Source organism: Salmo salar, chromosome 11 (assembly GCF_965601325.2).
Source record: "Salmo salar chromosome 11, fSalSal1, whole genome shotgun sequence".
Classification (NCBI taxonomy): domain Eukaryota; kingdom Metazoa; phylum Chordata; class Actinopteri; order Salmoniformes; family Salmonidae; genus Salmo; species Salmo salar.
In genome coordinates, this window is record NC_138301.1 from 117,395,513 (window position 1) to 117,405,512 (window position 10,000).

Here is a 10,000-nt window from a genome sequence, read left to right on the forward strand (position 1 = left end):
TAAATAATGTCATATTCTGTCTATCTAGAGGGTTGTAACGATGTGTAAATTGTTAAAGTACAAAAGAGAAAATAAATAAACATAAATATAGGTTTTATTTACAATGGTGTTTGTTCTTCACTGGTTGCCATTTCCTTGTGGCAACAGGTCACAAATCTTGCTGCTGTGATGTCACACTGTGGTATTTCACCCAATAGATATGGGAGTTTGTTAAAATAGAATTTGTAGAATTTAACTAAAGTCTAAAGTCTCAATTGTCCCATTTGATGAATTCTTGGTTGGTGAGTGGATCACAGACCTCACAACCATAAAGGGCAATGGGTTCTATAACTGATTCAAGTATTTTTAGCCAGATCCTAACTGGTATGTCGAATGTTATGTTATGTCTCTAACAGGCAGACTACACCGCTTGCGTCGCGAGCGCGAGCGTTGAAAAATAAATTTAGAAATCTATATTATTCAATTATTGCACGCACAATGCTCGTGGGCGTCAACGAGCGTCTGCGTTGCCAAGGGCTAAAATAGAAGTCAGTTCTATTTCTGACTCAGATCGCGCTGCCAGTCCTGCCTCTCCCATCTCCTCATTGGTTACGTGGGTGGCTGAAAGACGAACGAGGTCGGTGGCGGTAATGCACCTAATTTATGAAAGTTGCCAATCGCAATATAAAGTCAAGAGAAGAAAAAGCCTGGAAGGAGGAGAGATGACTAGAAACGATATGGTTGACCGTTTTATGTGTGGATTAATTTTTGGAGTAGAGGACCTTGTGCATTTCAGGTAAAATAACAACTCAATGTTTATATCCCAGGACAAATTAGCTAGCAACAGCAAGCTAGCTAAATAGGACAAATTAGCGAGCAAGTGCAAGCTAGCAAAATTGGACAAATTAGCTAGCAAGTGCAAGCTAGCTAGCTAAATTGCCATAAATATTTAATGCTTTTCGACCTGTCCCCAAATTAATATAATTGGTTCAGGGTTTGTTTTGATATTTTAACCTGCGTGTCGTGATTGCGTTTGGTGTAGGGGGACAAAATACATTTATGAACGCAGCCGGTTTGGGTTCCGTGTAAGATCGTTCACAGCAAACAGTCTCTCTCTCTCTCTCTCTCTCTCTGTCTCTCTCTCTCTCTCTCTCTCTCTGCCCCTCTCTATCTATCTCTCTCTCTCTCTCTCTCTCTCTCTCTCTCTCTGTCTCTCTCTCTCTCTCTCTCTCTTATCTATCTATCTATCTATCTATCTATCTATCTATCTATCTATCTATCTATCTATCTCTCTCTCTCTCTCTCGCTCTCTCTCTCTCTCTGTCTCTCTCTCTCTGTCTCTCTCTGTCTCTGTCTCTCTCTGTCTCTCTCTCTCTGTCTCTCTCTCTCTCTGTCTCTCTCTCTCTCTGTCTCTCTCTCTAGCGTTGCAGGCTGCAGTCTGTATTCTCTGTCCGGGAATCTGATGATCCACTGGTCACACGATAGAGATATTTATGTTGTCAAATTGGGCTTATTTTAGTATTTTCCTGAACTTAAACACAAAAAAAAATTACTTTCGAATTTGTATGTTTGTATGTTTGTGTTTCAGCCTGATGGCAGCCCCGTCTCTTGGTTTGCTATGAAGCTGAGGGATGGGGCTGGAGAAATGTAACCACAGACAGAGCTGTTGATGCAAGGGGTCCGTAGTGGTCAGTAGTGGTCAGTAGTAGTCAGTAGTGGTCAGTAGTGGTCCGTAGTGGTCAGTAGTAGTCAGTAGTAGTTAGTAGTGGTCCGTAGTGGTCCGTAGTGGTCAGTAGTAGTCAGTAGTGGTCAGTAGTGGTCCGTAGTGGTCAGTAATAGTCAGTGGTAGTCAGTAGTGCTCAGTAGTAGTCAGTAGTGGTCAGTAGTAGTCAGTAGTGGTCAGTAGTGGTCCGTAGTGGTCAGTAGTAGTCAGTAGTAGTCAGTAGTGGTCCGTAGTGGTCAGTAGTAGTCAGTAGTGGTCAGTAGTAGTCAGTAGTGGTCAGTAGAGGTCCGTAGTGGTCAGTAGTAGTCAGTAGTAGTCAGTAGTGGTCCGTAGTGGTCAGTAGTAGTCAGTAGTGGTCAGTAGTAGTCAGTAGTGGTCAGTAGTAGTCAGTAGTGGTCAGTAGTGGTCCGTAGTGGTCAGTAGTAGTCAGTAGTAGTCAGTAGTGGTCCGTAGTGGTCAGTAGTAGTCAGTAGTGGTCAGTAGTAGTCAGTAGTGGTCAGTAGTGGTCAGTAGTAGTCGGTAGTAGTCGGTAGTAGTCAGTGGTAGTCAGTAGCTGTTGATGCAAGTGGTCCGTAGTGGTCAGTAGTGGTCAGTAATAGTCAGTAGTGGTCAGTAGTGGTCCGTAGTGGTCAGTAGTAGTCAGTAGTAGTCAGTAGTGGTCAGTAGTAGTAAGTAGTGGTCAGTAGTAGTAAGTGGTGGTCAGTAGTGGTCAGTAGTAGTCAGTGGTGGTCAGTAGTAGTCAGTAGTGGTCAGTAGTGGTCAGTAGTAGTCAGTGGTAGTCAGTGGTGGTCAGTAGTAGTCGAAAGTAGTCAGTAGTGGTCAGTAATGGTCAGTAGTAGGCAGTAGTGGTCAGTAGTGGTCAGTAGTAGTCAGTAGTGGTCAGTAGTAGTCAGTAGTAGTCGGTAGTAGTCAGTGGTCGTCAGTAGTGGTCAGTAGTAGTCGGTAGGAGTCAACAGTGGTCAGTAGTAGTCATTAGTGGTCAGTAGTAGTCAGTAGTGGTCAGTAGTAGTCAGTGGTGGTCCGTAGTGGTCAGTAGTAGTCAGTAGCAGTTAGTAGTAGTAACTAGTGGTCCGTAGTGGTCAGTAGTAGTCAGTAGTAGTGAGTAGTGGTAAGTTGTGGTCAGTAGTGGTCAGTAGTAGTCAGTAGTGGTCAGTAGTAGTCAGTGGTAGTCAGTAGTAGTCAGTATTGGTCAGTAGTAGTCAGTAGTAGTCAGTAGTGGTCAGTGGTAGTCAGTAGTAGTCAGTAGTGGTCAGTAGTAGTCAGTGGTGGTCAGTAGTAGTCAGTGGTGGTCAGTAGTGGTCAGTAGTAGTCAGTGGTGGTCAGTAGTAGTCTGTAGTAGTCAGTAGTGGTCAGTAGTAGTCAGTAGTGGGCAGTAGTGGTCAGTAGTGGTCAGTAGTAGTCAGTGGTAGTCAGTGGTGGTCAGTAGTAGTCGAAAGTAGTCAGTTGTGGTCAGTAGTGGTCAGTAGTGGTCAGTAGTAGTCAGTAGTAGTCGGTAGTAGTCAGTGGTGGTCAGTAGTGGTCAGTAGTAGTCGGTAGGAGTCAGCAGTGGTCAGTAGTGGACAGTAGTAGTCAGTAGTGGCCAGTAGTGGTCAGTAGTGGTCCGTAGTGGTCGGTGGTAGTCAGTAGTGGTCGGTGGTAGTCAGTAGTGGTCAGTAGTAGTCAGTAGTGGTCAGTAGTAGTCAGTGGTGGTCAGTAGTGGTCAGTAGTAGTCAGTAGTACTCAGTAGGAGTCAGTAGGAGTCAGTAGTGGTCAGTAGTAGTCGGTAGTAGTCAGTAGTGGTCAGTAGTGGTCGGTAGGAGCCAGTAGGAGTTAGTAGTGGTCAGTAGTGGTCAGTAGTAGTCAGTAGTGGTCAGTAGTAGTCAGTAGTGGTCAATGGTAGTCAGTAGTAGTCGGTAGGAGTCAGCAGTGGTCAGTTGTGGTCAGTAGTAGTCAGTAGTAGTCAGTAGTGGCCAGTAGTTGTCAGTAGTAGTCAGTAGTGGTCGGTAGTGGTCATTAGTGGTCCGTAGTGGTCGGTAGTAGTCAGTTGTGGTCGGTGGTAGTCAGTGGTGGTCAGTAGTGGTCAGTAGTGGTCGGCCGTGGTCAGTAGTGGTCAGTAGTAGTCAGTAGTGGTCAGAATTGGTCAGTAGTGGTCAGTAGTGGTCGGCCGTGGTCAGTAGTGGTCAGTTGTAGTCAGTGGTAGTCAGTAGTAGTCAGTATTGGTCAGTAGTAGTCAGTAGTAGTCAGTAGTGGTCAGTGGTAGTCAGTAGTAGTCAGTAGTGGTCAGTAGTAGTCAGTGGTGGTCAGTAGTAGTCAGTGGTGGTCAGTAGTGGTCAGTAGTAGTCAGTGGTGGTCAGTAGTAGTCTGTAGTAGTCAGTAGTGGTCAGTAGTAGTCAGTAGTGGGCAGTAGTGGTCAGTAGTGGTCAGTAGTAGTCAGTGGTAGTCAGTGGTGGTCAGTAGTAGTCGAAAGTAGTCAGTTGTGGTCAGTAGTGGTCAGTAGTGGTCAGTAGTAGTCAGTAGTAGTCGGTAGTAGTCAGTGGTGGTCAGTAGTGGTCAGTAGTAGTCGGTAGGAGTCAGCAGTGGTCAGTAGTGGACAGTAGTAGTCAGTAGTGGCCAGTAGTGGTCAGTAGTGGTCCGTAGTGGTCGGTGGTAGTCAGTAGTGGTCGGTGGTAGTCAGTAGTGGTCAGTAGTAGTCAGTAGTGGTCAGTAGTAGTCAGTGGTGGTCAGTAGTGGTCAGTAGTAGTCAGTAGTACTCAGTAGGAGTCAGTAGGAGTCAGTAGTGGTCAGTAGTAGTCGGTAGTAGTCAGTAGTGGTCAGTAGTGGTCGGTAGGAGCCAGTAGGAGTTAGTAGTGGTCAGTAGTGGTCAGTAGTAGTCAGTAGTGGTCAGTAGTAGTCAGTAGTGGTCAATGGTAGTCAGTAGTAGTCGGTAGGAGTCAGCAGTGGTCAGTTGTGGTCAGTAGTAGTCAGTAGTAGTCAGTAGTGGCCAGTAGTTGTCAGTAGTAGTCAGTAGTGGTCGGTAGTGGTCATTAGTGGTCCGTAGTGGTCGGTAGTAGTCAGTTGTGGTCGGTGGTAGTCAGTGGTGGTCAGTAGTGGTCAGTAGTGGTCGGCCGTGGTCAGTAGTGGTCAGTAGTAGTCAGTAGTGGTCAGAATTGGTCAGTAGTGGTCAGTAGTGGTCGGCCGTGGTCAGTAGTGGTCAGTTGTAGTCAGAATTGGTCAGTAGTGGTCAGTAGTGGTCGGTAGTAGTCAGAAGTGGTCAGTCGTTGTCAGTAGTGGCCAGTAGTGGCCAGTAGTGGCCAGTAGTGGCCAGTAGTAGTCAGTTGTAGTCAGTGGTGGTCAGTAGTAGTCAGTAGTAGTCAGTAGTAGTGAGTAGTGGTCAGTAGTAGTCAGTAGTAGTCAGTAGTGGTCAGTGGTAGTCAGTGGTAGTCAGTAGTAGTCAGTAGTGGTCAGTAGTAGTCAGTAGTGGTCAGTATTAGTCAGTAGTAGTCGGTAGGAGTCAGTGGTGGTCAGTAGTGGTCCGTAGTAGTCGGTAGTAGTCAGTAGTGGCCAGTAGTAGTCAGTTGTATTCAGTGGTGGTCAGTAGTAGTCAGTAGTGGTCAGTAGTGGTCAGTAGTGGTCAGTAGTGGTTCGTAGTAGTCAGTAGTACTCAGTAGTGGTCAGTGGTAGTCAGTGGTGGTCAGTAGTGGTCAGTAGTGGTCAGTAGTGGTCGGCCGTGGTCAGTAGTGGTCAGTAGTAGTCAGTAGTGGTCAGAATTGGTCAGTAGTGGTCAGTAGTGGTCGGCCGTGGTCAGTAGTGGTCAGTTGTGGTCAGAATTGGTCAGTAGTGGTCGGTAGTGGTCGGTAGTAGTCAGAAGTGGTCAGTCGTTGTCAGTAGTGGTCAGTAGTGGCCAGTAGTGGCCAGTAGTAGTCAGTTGTAGTCAGTGGTGGTCAGTAGTAGTCAGTAGTAGTCAGTAGTAGTGAGTAGTGGTCAGTAGTAGTCAGTAGTAGTCAGTAGTGGTCAGTAGTGGTCAGTAGTGGTCAGTAGTTGTCAGTAGTGGTCAGTTGTGGTCAGTAGTTGTCAGTAGTGGTCAGTAGTGGCCAGTAGTGGCCAGTAGTAGTCAGTTGTATTCAGTGGTGGTCAGTAGTAGTCAGTAGTGGTCAGTAGTGGTCAGTAGTGGTCAGTAGTGGTTCGTAGTAGTCAGTAGTACTCAGTAGTGGTCAGTGGTAGTCAGTGGTGGTCAGTAGTGGTCAGTAGTGGTCAGTAGTGGTCGGCCGTGGTCAGTAGTGGTCAGTAGTAGTCAGTAGTGGTCAGAATTGGTCAGTAGTGGTCTTTAGTGGTCGGCCGTGGTCAGTAGTGGTCAGTTGTGGTCAGAATTGGTCAGTAGTGGTCGGTAGTGGTCGGTAGTAGTCAGAAGTGGTCAGTCGTTGTCAGTAGTGGTCAGTAGTGGCCGAGGGCCGTAGTGGCCAGTAGTGGCCAGTAGTAGTCAGTTGTAGTCAGTGGTGGTCAGTAGTAGTCAGTAGTAGTCAGTAGTAGTGAGTAGTGGTCAGTAGTAGTCAGTAGTAGTCAGTAGTGGTCAGTGGTAGTCAGTGGTAGTCAGTAGTAGTCAGTAGTGGTCAGTAGTGGTCAGTAGTGGTCAGTATTAGTCAGTAGTGGTCAGTAGTGGTCAGTAGTGGTCAGTAGTAGTCAGTAGTGGTTCGTAGTAGTCAGTGGTAGTCAGTAGTGGTCAGTGGTAGTCAGTGGTAGTCAGTAGTAGTCAGTAGTGGTCAGTTGTGGTCAGTAGTAGTCACCGGTGGTCGGTGGTAGTCAGTAGTAGTCAGTAGTGGTCAGTAGTCGTTCGTAGTAGTCAGTAGTAGTCAGTAGTAATTTGTAATAGTCAGTAGTTGTCAGTTGTAGTCAGTAGTAGTCAGTAGTAGTCAATAGTAGTCTGTAGTGGTCGGTAGTAGTCAGTAGTGGTCAGTAGTGGTCAGTAGTAGTTGCCGGTGGCGGGAGTAGTCAGTAGTAGTCAGTAGTAGTCAGTAGTGGTCAGTAGTAGTCAGTAGTAGTCAGTAGTAGTCAGTGGTGGTCAGTAGTAGCCAGTAGTGGTCAGTGGTAGTCAGTAGTAGTCAGTAGTTGTCAGTAGTAGTCAGTAGTGGTCAGTAGTGGTCAGTAGTGGTCAGTGGCAGTTAGTAGTAGTCAGTAGTTGTCAGTAGTGGTCAGTAGTAGCCAGTAGTGGTCAGTGGTAGTCAATGGTAGTCAGTAGTAGTCAGTAGTAGTCAGTAGTGGTCAGTATTTGTCAGTAGTAGTCAGTAGTAGTCAGTAGTTGTCAGTAGTGGTCAGTAGTAGTCAGTAGTAGTCAGTAGTAGTCAGTAGTGGTAGTAGTAGTCAGTAGTGGTCAGTAGTAGTCAGTAGTGGTCAGTAGTAGTCAGTAGTGGTCAGTAGTAGTCAGTAGTAGTCAGTAGTGGTCAGTAGTAGTCAGTAGTGGTAAGTAGTAGTCAGTAGTAGTCAGTAGTGGTAAGTAGTAGACAGTAGTGGTCAGTAGTAGTCAGTAGTTGTCAGTAGTGGTCAGTAGTGGTCAGTAGTAGTCAGTAGTAGTCAGTAGTGGTCAGTAGTAGTCAGTAGTGGTAAGTAGTAGTCAGTAGTAGTCAGTAGTTGTCAGTAGTGGTCAGTAGTGGTCAGTAGTAGTCAGTAGTAGTCAGTAGTGGTCAGTAGTAGTCAGTAGTGGTAAGTAGTAGTCAGTAGTAGTCAGTAGTGGTAAGTAGTAGTCAGTGTGTGACATTATGTCTGTTTTGTAATATGACCCTTTGTGTTTCCAGGAGTGGCAGAACTCTATCCAGAAGAATGCTGGTCTGGCCTTCATAGAGCTCATCAATGAGGGAAGGTAATCAATCACCTATTACAGTGATCTATCTTTCTATCTGACTGCTTAATCTGTTATCACCATCAGGAATCATCTGCTCAGGGCTAACAGTTTAGAAAGAGGCTCAATTACACCCCCCCCCCCCCCCGTCCCCCTCTCTCTCTCTCTCTCTCTCTCTCTCTCTCTCTCCCTCTCTCTCTCTTCTGATATCCCCCTCTCTCTCTCTCTCTCTCTCTCTCTCTCTCCCTCTCTCTCTCTTCTGATATCCCCCTCTCTCTCTCTCTCTCTCTCTCTCTCTCTCTCTCTCTCTCTTCTGATATCCCCCTCTCTCTCTCTTCTGATATCCCCCTCTCTCTCTCTTCTGATACCCCCCTCCCCCTCTCTCTCTCTCTCTCTCTCTCTCTCTCTCTCCCCTCTCTCTCTCTTCTGATATCCCCCTCTCTCTCTCTCTCTCTCTCTCTCTCTCTCTCTCTCTCCCTCTCTCTCTCTTCTGATATCCCCCTCTCTCTCTTTTTCCCCATTCTTTTTAATATCCCTCTCTCACTATCTCCTCCCCCTCCCTCTGGCTCTCTCCCTTTCTCTCTCTTCCCAGATTGCTGTGCCATGCTATGAAGGACCACATTGTGCGTGTGGCCAACGAAGCAGAGTTTATCCTCAACAGACAGAGAGCTGAAGACGTACACAAACACGCTGAGTTTGAGGTCAGAGTTCAGAGTTCAGTCTTCCTTCCTCTGAATGTCTGTGTCTGACTCTGTGTCCTCCAGTACACTAAACCATGATAGCAGTAATCTCAATGTCTCTCTCTTTCTCTCTCTCCCCGTTCTCTCCCTCTCTTTCCCTACGCCCCTCCCCCTCAGTCTAACTGTGCCCAGTACGCTGCTGACAGGAGGGAGGAGGAGAGGATGTGTGATCACCTGATCAGCGCTGCCAAGCACAGGGACCATGTGACCGCCAACCAATTGAAACAGAAGATACTCAACATCCTGACCAATAAGCATGGGGCGTGGGGCACGATGTCACAGAGGTGAGAGGTGGTAGGAAGGACAGGGGAGACACACAGGGGATGGTCTGAAGGACAGGGAAGACACACAGGGGATGGTCTGAAGGACAGGGAAGACACACAGGGGATGGTCTGAAGGACAGGGGAGACACACAGGGGATGGTCTGAAGGACAGGGAAGACACACAGGGGATGGTCTGAAGGACAGGGAAGACACACAGGGGATGGTCTGAAGGACAGGGAAGACACACAGGGGATGGTCTGAAGGACAGGGAAGACACACAGGGGATGGTCTGAAGGACAGGGAAGACACACAGGGGATGGTCTGAAGGACAGGGGAGACACACAGGGGATGGTCTGAAGGACAGGGAAGACACACAGGGGATGGTCTGAAGGACAGGGAAGACACACAGGGGATGGTCTGAAGGACAGGGAAGACACACAGGGGATGGTCTGAAGGACAGGGAAGACACACAGGGGATGGTCTGAAGGACAGGGAAGACACACAGGGGATGGTCTGAAGGACAGGGAAGACACACAGGGGATGGTCTGAAGGACAGGGAAGACACACAGGGGATGGTCTGAAGGACAGGGAAGACACACAGGGGATGGTCTGAAGGACAGGGAAGACACACAGGGGATGGTCTGAAGGACAGGGAAGACACACAGGGGATGGTCTGAAGGACAGGGAAGACACACAGGGGATGGTCTGAAGGACAGGGAAGACACACAGGGGATGGTCTGAAGGACAGGGAAGACACACAGGGGATGGTCTGAAGGACAGGGAAGACACACAGGGGATGGTCTGAAGGACAGGGAAGACACACAGGGGATGGTCTGAAGGACAGGGAAGACACACACGGGATGGTCTGAAGGACAGGGAAGACACACAGGGGATGGTCTGAAGGACAGGGAAGACACACAGGGGATGGTCTGAAGGACAGGGAAGACACACAGGGGATGGTCTGAAGGACAGGGAAGACACACAGGGGATGGTCTGAAGGACAGGGAAGACACACAGGGGATGGTCTGAAGGACAGGGAAGACACACAGGGGATGGTCTGAAGGACAGGGAAGACACACAGGGGATGGTCTGAAGGACAGGGAAGACACACAGGGGATGGTCTGAAGGACAGGGAAGACACACAGGGGATGGTCTGAAGGACAGGGAAGACACACAGGGGATGGTCTGAAGGACAGGGAAGACACACAGGGGATGAACTGAAGGACAGGGAAGACACACAGGGGATGGTCTGAAGGACAGGGAAGACACACAGGGGATGGTCTGAAGGACAGGGAAGACACACAGGGGATGGTCTGAAGGACAGGGAAGACACACAGGGGATGGTCTGAAGGACAGGGAAGACACACAGGGGATGGTCTGAAGGACAGGGAAGACACACAGGGGATGGTCTGAAGGACAGGGAAGACACACAGGTGATGGTCTGAAGGACAGGGAAGACACACAGGGGATGGTCTGAAGGACAGGGAAGACACACAGGGGATGGTCT

General features: G+C 48.3%; 1 protein-coding gene across 1 annotated transcript in view; it reads left to right on the plus strand.

Annotated features, from left to right (window-relative positions):
• The window catches only part of nbeaa (neurobeachin a), a 327,572-nt gene that overhangs the window by 283,485 nt on the left and 34,087 nt on the right, over positions 1 to 10,000 (plus strand). The window contains 3 exon segments of the mRNA XM_082958305.1: positions 7,447 to 7,511; positions 8,083 to 8,191; positions 8,348 to 8,514. Of these exon segments, the coding sequence (XP_082814431.1) occupies positions 7,447 to 7,511; positions 8,083 to 8,191; positions 8,348 to 8,514 (341 nt within the window).